Here is a 24,073-nt window from a genome sequence, read left to right as displayed (position 1 = left end):
AAGCTTGAAATAAAAAGCATTTGAAATAATATGTTTTGAATCACTCGAAATGCTAAGAATGAGGTTTGAAAGAATAATGTAAAAAATAACAAGGTTTTAATTATGCAAATCCAACATCTTGTACTATCGTGTATTCGTATGGAAATAATGAAAGCTGAATTACGCGAAGTTCACTTTACGCGGCTCATTCAGAAACAGAAACACAATCGAGGCGTAAAAGAACTGACTGTGTAATGGAGCACCGTCGCCAGATTATCGTACTCAGAGCATAGTATTTACCGGCTTCTGACGCCTAACTATTGCCAAGAAACATCAGGAAGTAACTATTTTAACGATAATTATAAGTGAATCTCCTTATTGGGGTCCACGAGACAGTTTTTGGCTCGGAAGTCGGTAAATGTAAGAGGCTGAGTAAGATATTTTGACAACGTTGTAATGGAGTGGCTGACCATCGCTTTTCTACATCGAGGCGCCGACACATGAGGCACCAGCAGCACTAAGGCCAGACGAGAAAACCAGTCCTTTGAAATTGAAAAAAAAAAAAAAAAAAATTATCGACCACGACGCGGGCTATTTTTTTATATTTTTTTTATTTAGCGGTTTTTTTTATTAGCGGGCTTTTTTTGGTTATAACGGGCTTTTTTATTATAGCGGGCTTTTTTATTATTGTTTCCTTTTTTCGTGTGCCCTTGAGCTGTCTCCTTTGTTGTAAAAAAAAAAAAAAAAAAAAACTTGAAGTGAGTGATGGCGTAACCCTGTCCGTGCAACCCCAAGGCGCGGACGTCGAGTGAAGCAACAGCACCAGCGCCGAAGGGGAAAAACCGGTACTTTACTAATTGAAAACAAACACATATATCTTTATTAGTAGTATACAGGAGTAGGTGTTGGCGTTACCCTCTCTTTTGCTACCCCGGGGCTCGTAAACCAGGGGGAGGAATGAGATGTATGGTCGCAGGGGGGAGAAAAACGTCATTCTTATTACTGAAAGCCAACATACCATACAGTGGGATGGGTGTTGGCGTTACCCTCTCTTTTGCTACCCCGGGGCTCGTAAACCAGGGGGAGGAATGAGATGTAGTATGGTCGCAGGGGGGAGAAAAACGTCATTCTTATTACTGAAAGCCAACATACCATACAGTGGGATGGGTGGTGGCGTAACCCTCTCTTTGCTACCCCGGAGCTCGTAAACCAGGGGGAGGAATGAGATGTATGGTCGCAGGGGGGAGAAAAACGTCATTCTTATCACTGAAAGCCATGCAACATACCGTACATTGCTTTATTAACGGTATAGCGGGATGGGTGTTGGCGTACCTCTCTCTTTGCTACCCCGGGGCCCGTAAACCAGGGTAGGAATGAGTTATATAATCGCAGGGGGAGAAAAACGTCATTCTTATCACTGAAAGCCATGCAACATACCGTACATTGCTTTATTAACGGTATAGCGGGATGGGTGTTGGCGTAACCCTCTCTTTGCTACCCCGGGGCGCGTGAACCAGGATGAGGAAGAAGCTGTATAGTCGTAGGGTGAAGAAAAAAACCTTGCGTTGTTATCATTGCAACCCAACATGCATTGCCTTGTTAACAGTCTAGCGAGGTGGGTGTTGGCGTAACCCTCTCTTTGATACCCCGAGGCGCGTGCAGCAGGGGGAGGAGGCAGCTGTGTGATCATAGGGGAGAAAGCCTGTTACTCCTTTCACTTAACGCAACATGCATTTCTTTATTAACAGTCTAGTGGGGTGGGTGTTGGCGTAACCCTCTTTGCTACCCCGAGGCGCTACTTCAGGGGCGGCGGCAGCACTAAGGCCAGAGGGGACGCGCTCTGTATTAACTCATTAAGGCAGTCACTGTGGAGGGGAGCCCCGCCGCCTCTCTGGGCAAACACATCGAGGGCTGGAAGCTGTGTGTGGACCCCCCCGCGGCGGCTCGTTATCAGGCGCCGTGTTTAACGTGTGCATGAGGTTATACCCTTTAGTAGGGGACCACGCGTGGGCGAGCGAAAGGCCGCACACGCCGAGGGGTCGAGAGAGACGAGTTATTCTTGCTCAGATACCCTGGTGGCGCGGTGTTCTTCAAAGCGTTCTTATCGTGTCACATTTATATTCCAAACTTTACCTTCACGACCTATTTGCAAGCCGCTGGACACTATACTATGGGCCAGTTTCACAGTTCCCCATGATGGGTCAGTAAGCTCCCAAACCAATACCAGAGCCTTCGAAATTTCCTTGTATAGTGTCTGGTGTTTATATTTAAGTTCACAAATTTGATGAAACTATACGGGAAAAGTCTTGTGTATTTAGTGTGGCATCGAAAACCTCACCATTTTGGATTGTATTGGATTCTATAGTTTGGTTCGGGCTGTTACGAAGACACTGTGTTGGACTGTGAAATCGGCTCTATGAGTTGTGTGCCTCTCGGTTGCTGTTCTTTATTGACCTTTTTCTGAAGAAGTGGCAGCCGAGTAAATACCCAATCTCGACTCTGTGCTGGGGCTCGACACGCACTTTGAACAGCAGTGATTTAGTGTACCGGGCGGCCTCGGCTACTGTGTTGGACTGGTCAGACGGTGAACAGTCCTCCGTCTTGCCACACTGGATGCTGCATGGGCCGAGGGTTCTATAGTGATATATATGCTGGTTAGACGAAGGATATCAAGCTGTGTTCTTTGCCCCAGTCGACGGAGCATTCATTGTACAGCCCTCTCCCTCCCTCGTGACGTGTTGTTCTGAGAGGTTCTAGTGTCCAGATAAGTTACGATGGTTGTGTGGGGCTGGCGAGATTAACGATAGTAAGCTGTGTTCCTCCACCCAGCCAACGGAGGCAGTGTAACTCCCAAAATATCCTGAGTAAGCTGACTTTTTTTTACAGTAGAGGAAACAGTTCAAGGGCAAAAAAAAGGAAACAATAATGAAGAAATAAAACACTACTCACTGCTCCTACAAAAGAGTCAAGAGGAGTGGCCGAAAGATAGGTCAATTTTTGTTGCCCTTGAGTTGCTCTGCTGTAAAAAAAAAATCACCGCCCAAGCACACATATTTGACCAGGCTTTCGTAGGAGCGTTGGGGATTTCCAGACGTAGTTTCATGACCCTGGTGGTAGTTTGACCCTTCTTCAGTACCATGAACCTAAAAAACACATAAGAACCCCAGTGATCTTTTTGGACTTAGGAAATTGTTGACATGAGAAGCGGCAGCGTCTGAGAATACTGACACTTAAGCCTCCGGTGCGTCTGCGGTGGGTGTGCGCCGCGGAAAAACTGCCTTTGTTGGTGTTGCGTGTTGAGCCAGGCGGGGAAAGGCACCTCCTCAGGGCCTCCCGCCGCTGAATGTGAGCCTCGCGCCGCCCGGAGGAAAAGAGCCACGCGGGGGAGGGAGGAGGTGGTCGATTACCTCCACGACCACCTCCACCACCAACACCTCCACCACCAACACCACCCGCTTTCTTGACACGACAAACGTTTTACGCCTTTTTTCTGCTGCCTTTACGTTTGCACTTCCTCAAAACGCGTCCAAGAGAGAGAGAGAGAGAGAGAGAGAGAGAGAGAGAGAGAGAGAGAGAGAGAGAGAGCAAGAGAGAGAGAGAGAGAGAGAGAGAGAGAGAGAGAGAGAGAGAGAGAGAGAGAGAGAGAGAGAGAGAGAGAGAGAGAGAGAGAGAGAGAGAGAGAGAGAGAGAGAGAGAGAGAGAGAGAGAGAGAGAGAGAGAAATATAATAGCGTGAAAGTCTGCTAAAGTCCCCCTGACGTATAGCGGGATAAAACAAAACATTTCCTGACTGTCACCATAAACACGCATTATTTTCTTAACCGATTCGTGTGCGTCCATTTATTTCCTCCCAAAAGCAATCTAAGAAGGAGAAAAAGACAAACGAACATACTAACAAAATCTACATCTCTCTCTTAAGTGCTGTGATAAAAAACAAAAGATTCGATAACGCTAAACATTTTCCTCGTAACCATTCCGTGTCCCCAAAACAAATTTAGGAGGAGAAAAGAAAGTAAGAAAATAATTTAAATAGCAAATGAAAATCCGCAGAATTTATCACGGCAAAAGTTGGAAGTCCGCAAAACTCTCTCTCTGAGGTATTGCGTGAGAGAGCAGAAAGTTCCACAACAATTAGCATAAATACTTTGAGAAACAAGTAGGTGTGAAAATTACGGAGACCAGGCGGCGCGGCGGTGGCTCGGAGCTGCACGTCACGTAGAAGTTAACGGAAAAAGTCTACAAAGCTATGTCGGGAGTTACGTGATGAAGCGGAAGCAACATTCGACAGCAGTAGTTAGCATGAATACTCCAGGAACGAGCGTGTGTCCGAGTTGCCGTGAACAGATGACTCGGAACGGGACATCGAAGTTTGAGAAAAGTCTATATACAAAGCTATGTCTGGAGTTACGTGATGAAGCGGAAGCAACATTCGACAGCAGTAGTTAGCATGAATACTCCAGGAACGAGCGTGTGTCCGAGTTGCCGTGAACAGATGACTCGGAACGGGACATCGAAGTTTGAGAACAGTCTATATACAAAGCTATGTCTGGAGTTACGTGATGAAGCGGAAGCAACATTCGACAGCAGTAGTTAGCGTGAATACTCCAGGAACGAGCGTGTGTCCGAGTTGCCGTGAACAGATGACTCGGAACGGGACATCGAAGTTAGGGAAAAGTCTTCAAAGCTATGTCGGGAGTTACCTGATGAAGCGGAAGTAACATTCGACAGCAGTAGTTAGCGTGAATACCCCAAGAACGAGCGTGTGTCCGAGTTGCTGTGAACAGATGACTCGGAACGGGACATCGAATTTAGGGAAAAGTCTACAAAGCTATGTCTGGAGTTACGTGATGAAGCGGAAGCAACGTTCGACAGCAGTAGTTAGCGTGAATACCCCAAGAACGAGCGTGTGTCCGAGTTGCTGTGAACAGATGACTCGGAACGGGACATCGAAGTGAGGGAAAAGTCTTCAAAGCTATGTCTGGAGCCTGGATGCCACGATATCGTACTCACCAAACTACAAACACACCCACACAGTAACAGATGGACACTAACATACACACCAACACAGTAACAGATGGACACTAACACCCACACCCACACAGTACTAGATGGACACTAACACCCACACCAACACAGTACTAGATGGACACTAACACCCACACCCACACAGTACTAGATGGACACTAACACCCACACCCACACAGTACTAGATGGACACTAACACCCACACCCACACAGTACTAGATGGACACTAACACACACACCCACACAGTAACAGATGGACACTAACATACACACCAACACAGTACTAGATGGACACTAACACCCACACCCACACAGTACTAGATGGGCCACTAACACCCACACCCACACAGTAACAGATGGGCCACTAACACCCACACCCACACAGTACTAGATGGACACTAACACCCACACCCACACAGTACTAGATGGACACTAACACCCACACCCACACAGTACTAGATGGGCCACTAACACCCACACCCACACAGTAACAGATGGGCCACTAACACACCCACCCACACAGTAACAGATGGACACTAACACCCATGTAGATTTTCCCACTTCTAACGCATAACGACTGCACAAAACCCTCTATAATTAACACTTTTAATGATAAATATAAATAGGTATCATAAGTTTCGTGGCTGAGACGATTTTTAGGCTGAAATCGGGAAAAATAAGAAGCTGAAAACGACAGTCTGGCAACATTGGTCTGGAGTTGTATGATGAAGCAGAAGTTACGTGTGACGGTCATGATTAGCGTCAATACTCCAGTACCGAGTGTGTGCCAGACTTGCTGAGAACAGATGACTCGTAACAGAACATCAGAATTATAGAAAAAGATGTGTAACGTTCGACAGCAAGCAGTAAGGAGCACAAACACCCCAAGAGCGAACGTGTGGCGAAGTTGGTGGGAACGGTTGACCAGGAACTGAACATCGAAGTGGAGGGGATTTTTAGTTAGAGCCGTATTCATATTTAACATTCCGGCTCCCAAGCATGCACATTTGACAAGGCTTTCGTAGAGGGTGTGCAAGAGAAAATACGATATTGAATGTTGTAGTGAAGAAAGTGTGAAGCAGAAGGCGGATCTTTATGTTAATTTTAGTGGGGACGTTGTTGTTGTTGTTGTTGTTGTTGTTGTTCTTTTTCTTTTTCTTTTTCTTCCTCTTCAACTTCTTCCCATGGCCTTCTTCTTCTTCTTCTTCTTCTTCTTCTTCTTCTTCTTATTATTATTATTATTATTATTATTATTATTATTATTATTATTATTATTATTATTTTCTTCTTCTTCTTCTTCTTCTTCTTCTTCCTCTTCAACTTCTTCCCATGGCCTTCTTCTTCTTCTTCTTCTTCTTCTTCTTCTTCTTCTTCTTCTTCTTCTTCTCCTCCTTCTTCCTCTTCAACTTCTTCCTTTGGGCATGTTCTTGGGGGTTACTTACACGACCCTGGTGGTAATTCAAGCTTAATTCTGTGCCATGAACGTGGGGGAAAGAAAACACTCATGAAAAACCTAATTCATATCCTTTTCGACTTAGAACTACTTGATGTTAGAGGCATTAGTGTGTGTGTGAGAGTACCCATCTATACCTCCACCTCCTTCTCACTTGATTATAGGTTCCATATAATTGTTAGTTTAATCATTCCCTCTATTCTCTCTTTTTTTATTCATTTATCATGTTATTCACCCTCTATTCTTTACATTTTCTGTTTGTTTATTACGTCATTCTCTTTTTGCTTGTCTTCTCTACTCTCTTCCCCAACCACCGCGTCAAGCACTTTGGAGAGAAATAAATATAGGTGAATGAATAAATAGGTGCCTTCGCGTTGCGCTTATACAGGTGTTCGCGGGGATGGAAGGCAATATTAAGGTGGGCCAATAAACAAAATCTACAGTGTTACCAAGTGATTGAGAAAAGAAAAAAATAATAATAATAGACACCTTCATGCCACGCTCAACAGGTTCCCGTGAGATTGAGGTGATGCCGTAAAGAAAAATGTTGCACAGTGTAACGAAATAATTGAGATAAGAAGGAAAACTACAAGAAGGATGAGCCGTTGCAAAGGCTGAGCGTCCGCACCAACCACGGCCTTATGTGGGCCTCCAAAACTGACACTAAAAGAGAAAGAAATGGATGAAGAAACGTAATGCCAGTTGAAAATATATAAAAGTATGCATTATATATTGAACGCATGTAAAACTCTTCATAAAGCAACATGTAAAATACGGGAAAGATCATAATACTTCGCTTGAATGCTCCAAAATGAGTGAGGAAATGTGATAACGATGGAAAGTATATAAAAAAGTATGCCCTGTGTATTGAAAGCATGTAAAACTCTCCCAAAAGCAACATGTAAAATACGGGAAAGATCATAATACTTCGCTTGAGTGCTCCAAAATGAGTGAGGGAATGTAAGTAATGACGATGGAAAGTATATAAAAAGTATGAACTATGTATATTGAAAGCATGTAAAACTCTTCATAAAGCAACATGTAAAATACGGAAAAGATCATAATACTTCGCGTGAGTGTTCCAAATGAGTGAGGGAATGTAACGACAATTGAAAGTATAAAAGTATGCAATATATATTGAAAGCATGTGACATTCTTCCTTAAGCAACATGTAAAATACGGAAAAGATCATAATAATTAGCGTGAGTGCTCCAAATCTAATGACAACCGAAAATACAAAGGTCTGCATTATGTGTTGAAAGTACGTAAAACTCCTCCTAAACCAACATGTAAAATACGAGAAAAAAATCATTATAGTCAGCGTGAGTGCTCCTCCGCCTGAGCCACCACGCGCCACGCCACGGCCTGAGCCACTGTAGGAGCCATGGGTCGGGCTGGGACTCCCCCGGCATGTCCGCTGCTCGTAGGGTGAGGCGCCGCGGCTCGCCATGAACCTGGGCCGCCGCACGCCTCTCTGCGCGCTGGCGGAGGACCGGGAGGAGACCGTGTACATGCTGGACGAAGACCCGCCAGAGGACGACCAAGGTAGCATCGTCAGTCGTGTATCTATCGTCTTTTAACCTGGTAGCTGCAGGGATCATGTTTCTTAAAGCCCTCTAAGCGAGAAAAATGAGAAAAAATCATCACTCACGCAAACCATTTCATAATATATATCAACGCATTTGTGATCAGTTAATGCATCATCTATTTTGAGGGGTTTATATCATGGCAAAAATGTGGCCTGTCGCTGGTACACGGTAAGCCACAAATTTGGCCCGTCGCTGCTACCGGGTTAACCTGTCCTCTGCGATTGGCACGGATTTGGTCTTCACTGGTAGCCTGGTTATATACACTCCCAGGTCTTTCTCTGCCTCTGTGGTGGATAGTGGAGTGTTTCCCATGTGGTATTGGTGTGCTGGATATCCCTTCACTGGTAGCCTGGTTACATATACGCCCAGGTCTTTCTCTGCCTCTGTGGTGGATAGTGGAGTGTTTCCCATGTGGCATTGGTGTGCTGGATATCCCTTCACTGGTAGCCTGGTAAAATACACTCCCAGGTCTTTCTCTGCCTCTGTGGTGGATAGTGGAGTGTTTCCCATGTGGTATTGGTGTGCTGGATATCTCTTCATTGGTAGCCTGATTAAATATACTCCCAGGTCTTTCTCTGCCTCTGTGGTGGATAGTGGAGTGTTTCCCATGTGGTATTGGTGTGCTGGATATCCCTTCACTGGTAGCCTGGTTACATACACTCCCAGGTCTTTCTCTGCCTCTGTGGTGGATAGTGGAGTGTTTCCCATGTGGTATTGGTGTGCTGGATATTTCTTCATTGGTAGCCTGATTAAATATACTCCCAGGTCTTTCTCTGCCTCTGTGGTGGATAGTGGAGTGTTTCCCATGTGGTATTGGTGTGCTGGATATCCCTTCACTGGTAGCCTGATTACATACACTCCCAGGTCTTTCTCTGCCTCTGTGGTATTGGTATGCTGGATATCCCCTCCCAAGGTGCATGATTTTACATTTTTCTCCATTGAATTGTTGTTGCAGCCACTTTTTTGTTCTATTCCTGTAACTTGGTGATGTCTTCTTGTAGGAAATCCGCGGTCAACGGGTTAACAGGCTACCCTTAGACCTTATATTAGGACATCCCCGATCACGTTCATCTTTTTATTATTTTATTTTATTTTTTTACAGTAAAGGAAGTAGCTTTTTTTTTTTTTTTTTTTTTTCCCTCGTGCATAGTTGATTTGGCACCTGAATTTTACACTCACAACGTTTAATTTTTCACGTCCACATTTCTCTCTCTCTCTCTCTCTCTCTCTCTCTCTCTCTCTCTCTCTCTCTCTCTCTCTCTCTCTCTCTCTTGCCTTATACTAATTGCTTCCATCCGATCATCTCTACCTGTTCCTCTTTTTCTTCTTCTCTCACTTTTCTCTCCATTCCCGTGATTCTCTTTCCTCTTAGTTAGTAATTGCTTCCATCCGATTATCTCCACCTATTCCTCTTTTTCTTCTTGTCTCACTTTTCTCTCCATTCCCGTCATTCTCTTTCCTCTTATTCTGTTCCCTTTCCTTAGTGGCGAGTTTCTACGTATTTCCCTCTTAAAAAAGGGGCTTTGTATCTTCTGTTTAATCTGATTCTCTCACTTTTCTCTCCATTCCCGTCATTCTCTTTGCTCTTATTCCCTTTCTTACCTTACCTTTCCTTAGTGGCGAGTTTCTACGTGTTTCCCTCTTAAAAAGGGGCTTTGTATCTTCTTTTTAATCTTATTCTCTCACTTTTCTCTCCATTCCCGTCATTCTCTTTCCTCTTATACTGTTCCCTTTCTCAACTTCCCTTTCCTTAGCGGCGAGTTTCTACGTATTTCCCTCTTAAAAAAGGGGCTTTGTATCTTCTGTTTAATCTTATTCTCTTACTTTTCTCTCCATTCCCGTCATTCTCTTTCCTCTTATTCTGTTCCCTTTCTCAACTTCCCTTTCCTTAGCGGCGAGTTTCTACGTGTTTCCCTCTTAAAAAAGGGGCTTTGTATCTTCTGTTTAATCTTATTCTCTCACTTTTCTCTCCATTCCCGTCATTCTCTTTCCTCTTATACTGTTCCCTTTCTTACCTTCCCTTTCCTTAGTGGCGAGTTTGTACGTGTTTGCCTCTTAAAAAGGGGCTTTGTATCTTCTTTTTAATCTTATTCTCTCACTTTTCTCTCTATTCTCGTCATTCTCTTTCCTCTTATTCTGTTCCCTTTCTTACCTTCCCTTTCCTTAGCGGCGAGTTTGTACGTGTTTCTCTCTTTAAAAACTGGTCTTTGTATGTTCTTTCTAATTCTTTCCTCCACAGCATTTCTTTCTCCGCTGCATCGTTTTCTCTCGTTCTCGTTCTCTCTCGTTCTCGTTTTCTCTCGTTCTCGTGTTTTCTCTCTCTCTCTCTCTCTCTCTCTCTCTCTCTCTCTCTCTCTCTCTCTCTCTCTCTCTTTACGAAATTGAAGCTTATATTTTCTTCGCAACGCTCAATTTTACTTTCATAGCATCTTCCTCATTCTTCACGTCCTCCTCCTCCTCCTCCTCCTCTTCTTCTTCTTTTCGTTTTCTTTTCTCACGGTTTTATTTTGCAGCAGCGAGCTCTTCCATGTCTTCCTTTAAAAAGTGTACCCTATAGATATGCGTTTTATTATTATTATTATTACCATTATTGTTGTTATCATCGTTATCATTAAAACAATATAGTAAGTAAAGAACACTGACACCACGCAAAAGGATGTTCAAGACCTAACTCTCTTCCTATTTATCTATCTATATCTTATCGATTTATCGCCTCCTTTCCCTACCATAGGTTCGCGATCCCAAGTGGGGTCGCCAAGCGTTTTTCTGGGGTCGCCAAGGTAAAACATGGTCTTATAATGTTATAATAAAACATATACAACAAAACTAGTGGGGTCGCGGTCATGTCTACAGGCGCATGATTGGGGTCGCCTGAAAAAAAGGTTAGGAACCACTGATTGATCGCGTCTCCCTTTTTCGTTCCTCTTCACATCTCCACCTCACTTATGACTTACTGTCCGAAAAACCCACTTGGTTATATAATAGTATACCAAGTGACAGCCAGCTACAGAACACTAGACTAGCGACCTGTGCACAAGAGAGTAGGTCAGGTCGTAGGAAACGGAAATGGAGGCGTCAGCAAGAACTTCAGATCCTCCTCTAATTTGTTTGAAGCCTCTGAGCCCCCAGGAGAATCATTATGTCCTCTCCCTCTCCCAGCACCTGTTTCACCCACCACGTCCTCCTCCTGCCTCACTGTATAGCTCCACTTCTGTTGCCTTTGTCGCTTTCTCGTTCTTCAGTGGCAAGTGTATATCTGCCTTTTAAAAGTGATGCTTGTATTTTCATGTTACTCAGTTTTTTCTCTCTCAAAGTAGGCCTATCTATCTCACCCCTCACGTTCTCCTCTCTCTGTATCTCTTTTCCTTCCCTTCACTACACGTTTACTCCTCAACGACGAACATATGCATAATTTTCTGCCTTTTAAAACTCCTAATGCTGAACGACGAACATATGCATAATTTTCTGCCTTTTAAAACTCCTAATACTGAACGACGAACATATGCATAATTTTCTGCCTTTTAAAGCTCATAATGCTGAACGACGAACATATGCATAATTTTCTGCCTTTTAAAACTCATAATGCTGAACGACGAACATATGCATAATTTTCTGCCTTTTAAAACTCTAATGGTGAACGACGAACATATGCATAATTTTCTGCCTTTTAAAACTCCTAATGCTGAACGACGAACATATGCATAATTTTCTGCCTTTTAAAACTCCTAATGCTGAACGACGAACATATGCATAATTTTCTGCCTTTTAAAACTCCTAATGCTGAACGACGAACATATGCATAATTTTCTGCCTTTTAAAACTCCTAATGCTGAACGACGAACATATGCATAATTTTCTGCCTTTTAAAACTCCTGATGCTGAACGACGAACATATGCATAATTTTCTGCCTTTTAAAACTCCTAATGCTGAACGACGAACATATGCATAATTTTCTGCCTTTTAAAACTCCTAATGCTGAACGACGAACATATGCATAATTTTCTGCCTTTTAAAACTCTAATGCTGAACGACGAACATATGCATAATTTTCTGCCTTTTAAAACTCTAATGCTGAACGACGAACATATGCATCATTTTCTGCCTTTTAAAACTCCTAATGCTGAACGACGAACATATGCATCATTTTCTGCCTTTTAAAACTCCTAATGCTGGTAATTTCTTCGTATAACACATCCCATTTCCTCTCACAACATCATACCTTCACTTCCTCTCCTTTCCAGTCATCTATCACATCCCCATGCCTCAGCGGCGACCACTATCTCCCTCCCTTTTAAAACCGCTAATACTTATAATTTCCTCAGATAACACTTCCCATTTCCTAACAACAACTTGACTTCATTAATTTTCCTCTCCATCATCATCATCATCATCATCATTTAACGTCCATTTATTCCCTATGGTGGGGTTGGACGGGATATGAGCCTCCTCCACTGTGGCCGGTCCATAGCCATTTCTTCCGTGATGCTCAGCCTCCTCATATCATATTCCGAACCCTGTTATCACGTTGCCAGGCCTCAGCGGCGAACACCATGACCTTCCCTTTACCAACTGACGCCTCTTCTCCTCCTCCTCTCCTCGCAGATCGATCACGGCCCTGGTGGAAGAGTTGGAATCGGAAATACGTGTTGCTGTGTGGAACCTGCGGAGCCTCGGCCGTCCTGCTGGGCACCTTCTACCTCATTATCTACTTCGTGCTCAGGTCCTACACATCGTCGCTTCAGTACTTCGAAACTATACCCACCTACGTGCCCGCCTCCGTGGTGAGTAGATGACAGGAACGATCATTTAAACGGTAGGGTAAGAACGTTAGCCTCTTTGACGTGTATCTTTAAGTGTCTGTGTATTCTTTTCCCTGCCCTTCTTTGCTTCAGTACTTCGAGACTGACCTACTTATGTACCTGCCCCCGTGGTGAGTAGATGACAGGAACGATCATTTAAACGGTAGGGTAAGAACGTTAGCCTCTTTGACGTGTATCTTTAAGTGTCTGTGTATTCTTTTCCCTGCCCTTCTTTGCTTCAGTACTTCGAGACTGACCTTCTTATGTACCTGCCTCCGTGGTGAGTAGCTGACAGGAACGATCATTTAAACGGTAGGGCAAGAACGTTAGCCTCTTTGACGTGTATCTTTTAGTGAGTGTCTGTGTATTTTTTTCCCTTTCTTCACTACTAAATTACTAAAAGATACAAAGAAAGGAGAACGTGAAGGGTGAGATAGATACTTTGAGAGGAAAAAAAAAACTATGTACCTGCCTCTGTGGTGAGTAGATGGATAGGGAGGATCAATTAAACGGTGGGGTAAGAGAAATAATAAGAGAGGAAACAAAACATTATGACCTCTTCTAGTCTTTTTGTGTCCCTGTTTGTTCTTGAGTTATTTATGTGTATGCGATTATTTCCATTTATTTAAAACCGTTTGTGTAAGTCTTTCCGCCGCTTGCGTGTGCGTTCTAAACTGTAGCTAACAGAGAGGAAAAAAAAGTGTGTCTGTGTTTGTGTGGCAGAGAGGAATATGGAAAAAAATATGTGTATGGGCGTAAAACAGAGTGTAGAAAAAAATATAAAAAAATGAACGAAAGGAGAAGAAAAAATAGAGAATCAAGCTGAGGCGATGAAGGTGAAAAATGAAATTAAATGAAACAAAGAAAAAGGTTTGCGTATCATTCTCTTTTCATTTCATTCATTATTTCCGTGTGTCTTGTTTCCTCGTGTATCCTTATGTGTCCTTCTATTTTACACTCATTCACCGTTCGTTTTCATGTGTCTCTGTTCCCTTGCGTCTCCTTATCTATATTTCTTACAGATATATTTACCGTTTCACTAAAGGCAGAAAGAATAATCATATATATCTGAAACATCATCATCATCATCAACAACAACAACAACAACAAGAAAAAGAACAGGAGGAAGATGAAAAGAAGAGGACTAGAAGAAAAGTGATTATTAGAAGAAAACGAAGAAAAAGGAAAACGAAAACTGAAATGGAAAAAAAAATGCATGTATACTTTGTTGTTACGTTCAGTCTATCATGGCGTGAACCCCTATACGTGTGTGATTGTAAATTGTGTATACGTTTGAATATGCTCTTTTTAAATGTTTTTGTATGTATATATGTATGTATGTTTATGTATTAGTGGGTGCATGGGAAGAGAGATAGTGTGAATAGTTAATTACAGTGCAGAGAGAGAGAGAGAGAGAGAGAGAGATGGACTTAAAGTTATAATTACGTACCACATCAGACTGCCGCGTCCTGGTCGTTATCGTAAAACTGTAAGTAGGTACGGCGTCATTACACACACACACACACACACACACACACACACACACACACGGAATAGAAGTAGAAAAAGGAAATAATTATACCTACCTAGCCCCGCCGGAGGAGAGAAGAGACAACAACAACAGCAACAACAACAACAGTAACACCAACAACAACAATAACAACAACAACAATAGGGAGCAATGTTCAGCGAGCTCGTTTGTTTTCATTTGTTTTTTGCCCTTGAGATCCTTCCCTTATATTAAACAACAACAACAACTAGAAAAAAACAAGAAGAGGACAAGAAGAAGAAAAATTATTACGAGATGAAAAAGAGGAAAAAGGACAACGTAGAAATGAAGAAATAGAAAAAAATATATATAAATTGCGGACGACGACTAAAAAAAAAAAAAAAAAAAGAGTACCCGCCCAGCCAGCCAGCCTCCCTACACGGAACATTCCATGGCAGTGAACTTTATATTTATTCCGGTGCTCGCGTGTACCACCACCTGTGTGTGTGTGTGTGTGTGTGTGTGTGTGTGTGTGTGTGTGTGTGTTGGAAAGTAGGAACTCCAGTCATGTCCACCTGAAGCAGTCTCTCTCTCTCTCTCTCTCTCTCTCTCTCTCTCTCTCTCTCTCTCTCTCCCGCCAACCTCCTTTTTCCTCCCCTATCTTCTTCTTCCTCTCTCCCAGCCTCTTTATCCTCCCCTCTCCCCTCTCATTTCTATCCCCTTCCCTCCCTTTCTCCCCTTAACCTCTCACTCCCCTTCCCGACTATCCCTATTCCCTCCCTCGTTCCTTTTCCTCATCTCTATTTCACGCTGTTTCTCTCCACTCTCCTTCCTCTTTCTCTTCCTCCCAGCGTTCCTACTCCTCCCACCTCCTCCTCTTCCTCTTCCTCCCACACCCGCTTCTTCGCCCTTGCACGTGTCCTAGCAGCCCTCCCCCCCACTCTCTCTCTCTCTCTCTCTCTCTCTCTCTCTCTCTCTCTCTCTCAGCGTGGGGTGTGGCGGAGAAATGCGATACGTTATCAGTCCTCCGCCAGTCAGTCCATCAGCCAGTCAGTCAGTCAGTCCATCAGTCAGTCAGGGAAGCCTCGATCCATCTCTCGTCCCCCTTCCCTCTCTGCTCCATCTTCAGTGATAATGACTTATTTCTCTCTCTCTCTCTCTCTCTCTCTCTCTCTCTCTCTCTCTCTCTCTCTCTCTCTCTCTCTCTCTCTCTCTCTCTCTCTCTCTCTCTCTCTCTCTCTAATTAAGGACGGCACTAAAGCGATACAACGCCACCCCTCGATATTTCCCTCTCCCTTCCTCCTTCCCCCTCCCCTCCCCTACCTCCCCCCCTCCGTCACCTATAATGCAATAGAACCATCAAACAGGGAATCACTTTGGTGGATTTTTACGTTTTATTATTTTTTTTTTTCGCCGGCCTCCACATTCCCCCACCCTCTCTCTCTCCCTCCTCTATCTCCCCCCCTCCCCCTCGTGTGTGAGATATTTGTTCTAATTACCGCTCAGTCAGAAGTCGCCGATAATGTGTTTGGAGAGCTAGGTTGTCTTTGTATCTGTATTTATATTTAGTGGTTATTCGTATTATTTTGTGTATTTGTTCATTATAGTGTTTAATCTTATCTGTATTCATCTGTTTAGTGTTTCCGGAGGTTGTTTTTTGTATTGATTTGTATTGATCTATTAGTTAGTTAGGTATATTGAATGATTTAGGCGTTTTGTGGTCGATGTAAAATTAGAGTGAATGTCCTAGACTGGTTAACTAACTGACTGACTGGCTGAATGGTTACATGAGGGTCAGGTTGGTTTGCTGGCTGACTGGTTGGCTGGGTGAGAGGCTGACTGACTGGCTAATTGACTTGACTGACTGACTTACTGTATAATCGGCTAACTGGCTGGTGGTTCGTTGACTGATTCGCGGTGTAAATGGTTGACTGACTACCTAATGGATTGATGGAAGGATGGATGGTTGACTGGGTGAACTACCGACTGACTGACTGACTGACTGACTAATTTGCTAGCTAAGTGGGTGACTGACTAACTTGCTGACTGGATGGCGTGCTAGCTTCCTCATTGGGTGGGTGACTAATTGACTGACAACGGCTGGCTAACTGACTAACTGACTGATAAATTAAGTGACTGACTGACTGAGTTCGTGAATGCTTATCTCTCTCTATTGTTTCCGCTTCTGTTGTTTGCGAGTGTTTCATCTCTTGTTCGGCGCGACAACGTAACGATGTGTGTGTGTGTGTGTGTGTGTGTGTGTGTGTGTGTGTGTGTGTGTGTGTGTGTGTGTGTGTTTTCAGGCTCACCGTTCCCAAGTCCAATCCTGCAGCATTTCACCAAAACATTCAATCAGTCGGTCAATTAAATAGTTAGTCGAGGCTCTAACTCAGCCACGCAGGACCCTATCCCCCCTCCTCCCCCCTCCCCTTCCCCCCCTCCTCCCCCCTTATTTCCACACCGCCCCCCCCCCTCCTTCTCCTCCTCACCTCCGTCCACTCTCCCATACGGACTCCATCTCTTTCCCAATTATTCTCCCTCTCTCCAATTCTCCTTTCCTGTTGTCTACCACCACCACCTCCACCACCACTACCACCACCACCACCACTACCTCCACCACCACCACTACTGTATACCACCACTTCATTCTTCCTCTTTCTTTTCTCTTTCTTCTCTCTTCATCATCTTCCACTCTCCTCCTCCACCATCATCACCACCACTACATCTTCCCTCACGTCCCCTCCTCCTCCTCCTCCTCCTCCTCCTCTCCACCTTTTAGCCACCACCATCACCACCTCTTCCACCACCTCCTGCCTGCTTCTTTATCCCTTTTACATCATTATTTTAACTTTCAAGTCTGCCTATCTTCATGTATGCCTGTCTGTTTGTCTTTATATTCATGTCAGTCTCTGTTTTTTTGTCTTTTTATATGTTTTTCTGCCTGTTTTTTTTTTTTTTTTTTTTGTGTGTGTTGTTTTCCTGTGTGTCTGTCTAGTTTGGGTGTTTGTTTGTCATTTGCTGTCTGTCTGTTTATCTGTCTATCCATACTACTATTACTACTACTACTACTACTACTACTACTACTACTACTACTACTACTACTATTACCACTGCTACCACCACTACAACTACTACTACCATTACTACTACTACTGCTACTACTACTACTACTACAATTACTTCTGCTACCACCACTACTACTACCATTACTGCTACTACTACTACTACTACTACTACTACTACTACTGACCTCGTACTATACTCCTCTCTTTACTCTGCATTCACCTCCCCCCCTCCCTCGCCCCCTCCTTTCCTCCACTCCGTTCCTGTCTCATTACCTCACCCCCCATCTCGACTCCCTCCCCCCCTTCTCCTCCCCTCCCCACATCTCTCTCTCCCTCCCTGCACCACACTTTCCGTAATAAGCCGACGTTCACCAAGGCTTAGGAGAAATAATGGAATGAAGACGGAGGAGGAGGAGGAGGAGGAGGAGGAGGAGGAGGAATAAAGAAGAAGAAGAAGAAGATTATGATGATGATGATAAAAGATTGCAGGAATAAAAAGAAGAAGAAGAAAAAGAAGAAGATTATGATGATGAGAATAAGAGAGTGCATTAATAAAAAGAAGAAGAAGAAGAAGAAGAAGATTATGATGATGAGAAGAAGATAAAAGATTGCAGGAAGAAAAAAGAAGAAGAAGAAGATTATAAGGCTGAGAAGAGGAGGATTATATGAGAAAGGATTACATGAAAGAAGAAGAAGATTAGGATGATGAAAAAAAGAGGACTACAAGAAGAAAAAAGATTATATGCAGGGAGAAAAAGAAGAAGCAAAATAATAAAATAGAAAAGTAAAACAGAAAAAAAGAGGCGTATGAAGAAGAGGAAAAAAATTGTGACACCTAAACCAAAAAAAAGAAAATCCTCAACGTTCTTATTTGCTTTTTTTTATTTTATTTATTTATTGATTGATTTTAGTCATCCACCCATTGACTTACTGTATCCTACTTACACTACAGAGGCACTTACAGGGATACTTACTCCTCCGTACACTTATTGATTCACTTACCTGTTGCATAATTAATCATCGTGTTTTCTTCGTGTTTTCTTTTTCCCTCATACGGTTTCTACGTTCTCTTAAAATGGTTTCTACGTTCCCTTACTCATGATGGTTTCTACGTTCTCTTATAATGGTTTCTACGTTATCTTATAATGGTTTCTACGTTCTCTTATAATGGTTTCTACGTTCTCTTATCATGGTTTCTACGTTCTCTTATAATGGTTTCTACGTTCTCTTACTCATAATGGTTTCAACGTTCTCTTACTCATAATGGTTTCAACGTTCTCTTATAATGGTTTCTACGTTCTTATAATGGTTTCTATGTTCCCTTACTCATGCGGTTTTTACGTTCTCTTATAATGGTTTCTATGTTCCCTTACTCATAATGGTTTTTACGTTCCCTTATAATGGTTTCTACGTTCTCTTGCAGCTGATCCTGACCGGTCTGTTGGTTCTCTGCTTCGTCAGGAGAAAGAACAGATTCTCCTACCTGGTAAGTGTTCTCTCTCTCTCTCTCTCTCTCTCTCTCTCTCTCTCTCTCTCTCTCTCTCTCTCTCTCTCTCTCTCTCTCTATCTATCTATCTATCTATCTATCTATCTATCTTTTTCTGTCCATCTATCTATATCTATCTACGTTTCTATCTATCTTTCTTTCTTTCTTTCTTTCTTCCTCGCCAATAAAAATAATAAAAGAAACACAACAGAAGGAAACGGAAGAATAGCAGCTCTCACCCCTCCCCTTGCCCCCCTTCTCCCCTTACCCCCCCCCTTCCCCCTCCACCCTTCTCCCCATACCCCACCCCCCTCTCCCCCTCCCCCCCACAGTGTCACTAACCAGGAAGCAATCTGTAGCCGCTGTTCTTGTTTGTGTGTTTCATATCGAGGAAAATTGGTCTGATAGATCGTCCGCGGGGCCTTAATACTTGCGACGGCGAGCTGACGGCGGGACGACAGAAGGAGATGGGGAGGGGAGGAGGGGAGTGTGAAGCGTGAGGAGGAAAGGGGTGGAAGGGAGGGGGAGGGTAGCAGAGTAGGGAGAGGGGAAAGGGGAGGAAAGACAGAAGTGGAAGAGATGGAGATGGGGAAGGGGGGAGAGAGAAGAGAGAGGAGGTAAGGGGTGGAAGGGATTGGGAGGGTAGGAGAGTAGGGAGAGGGGAGAGTGAAGGAAAGACAGAAGTGGAAGACAGATGGAGATGGGGTGGATTGGTGGGGAGAGTGAAGAGAGAGGAGGAAAGGGGTGGAGGAGATGGGGAGGGTAGGAGAGTAGGTAGAGGGGATAGAGTTGGAAAGACAGAAGTGGAAGAGATGGGGAAGGGAGGGGAGAGAGAAGAGAGGAGGAAAGGTGGAGGGGATGGGGAGGGTAGGAGAGTAGGTGGGGGATAGAGTTGGAAAGACAGAAGTGGAAGAGATGGGGAAGGGAGGGAGAGAAGAGGAGGAAAGGGGTGGAGGGGATGGGAAGGGTAGGAGAGTAGGGAGAGGGGAAAGGGGAGGAAAGACAGAAGTGGAAGAGATGGAGATGGGGAAGGGAGGGGAGAAGAGAGAGGAGGAAAGGGGTGGAGGGGATGGGGAGGGTAGGAGAGTAGGGAGAGGGGAAAGGGGAGGAAAGACAGAAGTGGAAGAGATGGAGATGGGGAAGAGAGGGGAGAGAGAAGAGAGAGGAGGTAAGGGGTGGAGGGGATGGGGAGGGTAGGAGAGTAGGGAGAGGGGAGAGTGGAGGAAAGACAGAAGGGGAAGAGATGGAGGAGATGGGGAAAGGAGGGGAGAGAGAAGAGAGGAGGGAAGGGGTGGAAGGGATTGGGAGGGTAGGAGAGTAGGGAGAGGGGAAAGGGGAGGAAAGACAGAAGTGGAAGAGATGGAGATGGAGAAGGGAGGGGAGAGAAAAGAGATAGGAGGAAAGACAAACGGAAGAGATGGAGAAGATGGAGAAGGAAGGGGAGAAATTAAAAGAAAGGGTACATAATGAGAAGAGGAATAGGAGAATGAATAAGGTAAAAGAAATTGGAAAGGGGTTGGGGAGAAAGAGAATGAGGGGCCGAGAAAGAGAAAGGGAAGTATGAAGAGTAGAGAAGGAGAAGGAAAAAAAGAAGGGAAAATAAAAGAAAGGGTACATAATGAGAGGAGGAATGAGAGAATGAAGAAGGTGAGAGAAAGAAATTGGAAAAGAGAATGAAGGGCCGAGAAAGAGAAAGGGAAGTACAAAGAGTAGAGAAAGAGAAGGAAAAAAAGAAGGGAAAATAAAAGAAAGGGTACATAATGAGAGGAGGAATGAGAGAATGAAGAAGGTGAGAGAAAGAAATTGGAAAAGAGAATGAAGGGCCGAGAAAGAGAAAGGAAAGTACGAAGAGTAGAGAAAGAGAAGGAAAAAAAGAAGGGAAATTAAAAGAAAGGGTACATAACGAGAAGAGAAATGAGAGAATGAAGAAAGTAGGGGAAAAAATTGGAAAAGAGATGGGAAGAAAGAGGATGGGAAGTAAGAGGTAGACAAAGAGAAGGAAAAAAAGAAGGGGAAGGAAAAGAAAGGGTACATAATGAGAAGAGGAATGAGAGAATGAATAAGGTTAGAGAAAGAAATTGGAAGTGGAGGCTGGCGTGCGAGTCTGCCTGTCTGTCTGTCTAGCTGGTCGGCGGGGTCCTGGGGCGAGGTCATGCAGGTAAACATATGTCAGGTGATCATCAGGGCTTAAGGTTAAATTGGGTTTAGTCACGGCGGGATAAACTAAGGCTGATTGGTGGCTGCCGTGTGTGTGTGTGTGTGTGTGTGTGTGTGTGCGTGTGTGTGTGTGTGTGTGTGTGTGTGTGTGTGTGTGTGTGTGTGTGTGTGTGTGTGTGCAGTGAAGGTTTAAAGCTGCGGTTATTGTTAGGTTAAAACGCTTTACTTTAGGGCAGGGAAGGCAGCAGTGTGTGTGTGTGTGTGTGTGTGTGTGTGTGTGTGTGTGTGTGTGTGTGTGTGTGTGTGTTATGTGGGCTGTTTATAGTCGTTTTTTTTTTTTTTTTTTTTTTTTATACGGTGACTTTTGCGTAACTCCCCTCCCCCTCCCCCCCCCCCACCCCCACCCCCTTCCTCCTCTCCCTTCTTATTCCCTTCCCCTTCCTTTCTCCCCCTCTCCCTTCCTCTTCTCTCCCTGTCTCTTTTCCTGTACCTTTTTTTTTCCCCTTCTCTTTCTCTCCCTTTCATCATTTATTTCCTTCTCTTACTCCAGTTCTCATTATGTTCTCTCAGTCTTAACTTTCCATTCTTTTTTTTAACTTTCTCTTTCTCCGCATATCTTCCCCGTTTTTCCTCCTTCTCTTCCCCTCCCATCAAGGTTAGTGAGTGTCAGTTCTCTCTTTCCCTATCCCATCCTTCCTTTCCCATACATTTCTCCCATTCTCTTTCTCTCCCTTTCATCATTTATTTCATCCTCTTACTCCCCTTCTCATTACGTGCCCTTATTCTTAATTTTCCCTTTTTTTTTAACTTTCATTCTCTTCCTGCTCATGTATTTCTTTCCCGTTTCTCCTCCTCCTCTCCAACTCATCTCCCTTTTCTCTCTCCCTCCGATCAAGGTCAGCGAGTGTCAGTGTTCTCTTTCCCTATCTCATCCTTCCTTTCCCATGCATTTCAGTCTAACCCGCCTCTTTCTTTCCCATTCCTCCCCTTCTCTTGCCCCCCCAACTCCTTTCCGTGTCCTTTTTCCCATATATTTCATTCTCCTACCCCCTCTTTCTTCCCCTTTCCTTCCCTTTTCCCCCCTCTCAGTCCCCGCTTCTTGTTGCTTTTCTCATATTTTTCGTTTTTCTTCCACATTCTCATTCTCCTTTTTCCTATATATTTCATTCTCCTACCCCCTCTTTCTTCCCCTTTCCTTCCCTTTTCCCCCCCTCTCAATCTCCGCTTCTTGTTGCTTTTCTCATATTTTTCGTTTTTTTCTGCCCCATTCTCATTCTCCTTTTTCCTCTATATTTCATTCTCTTAACCCCCCTTCACTTTCTTCCCTTTTTCCTCCTCTCCTCTCTAAGCCATCCCCATTTTCCCGTATATATTTCCTCCCCCTTTTCATCAGTCAAGGGTTTAGTAAGAAATGGAATTGGGTTAGTGGAGCCATTCTCATTCTCCCTTTTTCTATATATTTCATTCTCTTAACCCCCCGTCACTTTCTTCCCTTTTTCCTCCTCTCTAAGCCATCCCCCTTTTCCAGTGTATATTTCCTCCACCTTTTCATCAGTCAAGGGTTTAGTAAGAAATGGAATTGGGTTAGTGGAGTCATTCTCATTCTCCCTTTTTCTATATATTCTTCCCTTTTTCCTCCTCTCTAAGCCATCCCCCTTTTCCAGTGTATATTTCCTCCACCTTTTCATCAGTCAAGGGTTTAGTAAGAAGAGGAAGTGGGTTTGTGGAGAAGGTACAGGTGGGGGAGAAGAAATGACGGTAGGAGTGTACAATTCTATGGTGTAAGTCTTTCCCTTTCCACTCTCTCCTTTAACCCGTCCGCTGCGATTGGCACGGATTTCGCCTTCACTGGTAGCCTAGTAACATATGCTCCCAGGTCTTTCTGTGCCTCTGTGGTGGGTAGTGGAGTGTTTCCCATGTGGTACTGGTGTGCTGGATTTCCCCTCTCAAGATGCATGACCTCACATTTTTCTTCACTAAATTGGAGCAGCCACTTTTTGTTCCACTCCTGTAGCTTGGTGATGTCTTCTTGTAGGAAATCCGCATCCAATGGGTAACTCACTTTCCCTTTCCTCTCCTTCGTCAGATCAAGGTGAGCGGGTGTCTGTGTCTGGTGTGCGCCGTGCTCTGCGTCGTCGTCACCGTCACCACCACAGTCCTGCACATGAACCGCCTCCAGACCCTTCAGGAGTGCGAGTTCTTCCCGCACTCCCAGTCCTGTACCTGCACCCCTTACACCGGCGTCCACGACCCCACGCAGGACGGTAAGTGGCGCTCCTTCCGAAATTGACCTCGTTTCTGACCTCCCGTTCCTTTTTATTTTGATGGAGCAGCAACTGGCGGGATTTTGGTCGGTATTATAAGACATTTTGGCTTTTCATATCAGCTATTTCTTAAGGTCAAAGGAAAGGGAAGTAGTGGGATGGAAGAGTTGGGGTAGGGGAAGTACCTGGGAAGGGGAAGGGGAGGGAGGAGTGGGCAGGGGATGTAGCTGAGGGGGAAGGGGAATTAGGGGGATGTGTGTATGTATGTGTGTAGGGGGGTAGGGGGGGTTAATCAGGTTCTAATGAGTGTTTCTTTAGGTTCACGGTACAGAAGAAGGATAAAACTACCACCAGGGCCATAAAATTAATCCTGGAAAAGCCCCAAACTCCTACGAAAGCCTTGTCAAATATGTGAACTTGGGCGACGAAATGTTTAGCAATACGGCCCCTATACTGTTTATTGTTGTCGTTTGTTTGCTTGTTTGTTGCCCGTGAGCTGTTATTCTATGTTTTCTCTAATCTAAAAGTCGTGTATAGTGTTGCTCTTCCCTTGTTGTGTAGTAGATGAGTTTAGTTCGGTTCGGAGAGATGACCTTTGCAATAGTCTTCGTGTGTGTGTGTGGGGGGGGGGGGGATGGAAGTGGGGGGGGGGATCATGTGTTTCTTGTTTCTCGGCGGTTTTTGTTGTTTGTTTGCTTGTTTGTTGCCCTTGTGCTGCCTCCCTTGCTATAAAAAAAAAGATAAGTATGAAGAGGAGGTCGGCACAC

General features: G+C 44.2%; 1 protein-coding gene across 1 annotated transcript in view; it reads left to right on the top strand.

Annotated features, from left to right (window-relative positions):
* The first annotated feature begins 6,888 nt into the window (after positions 1-6,888).
* The window catches only part of LOC126992397 (uncharacterized), a 37,419-nt gene continuing 20,234 nt past the window's right edge, over positions 6,889-24,073 (top strand). The window contains exons 1-4 of the mRNA XM_050851123.1: positions 6,889-8,001; positions 12,649-12,827; positions 18,823-18,885; positions 23,129-23,306. Of these exons, the coding sequence (XP_050707080.1) occupies positions 7,905-8,001; positions 12,649-12,827; positions 18,823-18,885; positions 23,129-23,306 (517 nt within the window). The 5' untranslated portion in view covers positions 6,889-7,904. The remainder of the gene's footprint in view (positions 8,002-12,648; positions 12,828-18,822; positions 18,886-23,128; positions 23,307-24,073) is intronic.

Source organism: Eriocheir sinensis, unplaced genomic scaffold, assembly GCF_024679095.1.
Source record: "Eriocheir sinensis breed Jianghai 21 unplaced genomic scaffold, ASM2467909v1 Scaffold454, whole genome shotgun sequence".
Taxonomy (NCBI): Eukaryota; Metazoa; Arthropoda; class Malacostraca; order Decapoda; family Varunidae; genus Eriocheir; species Eriocheir sinensis.
This window is presented reverse-complemented; position numbering and strand designations above follow the sequence as displayed.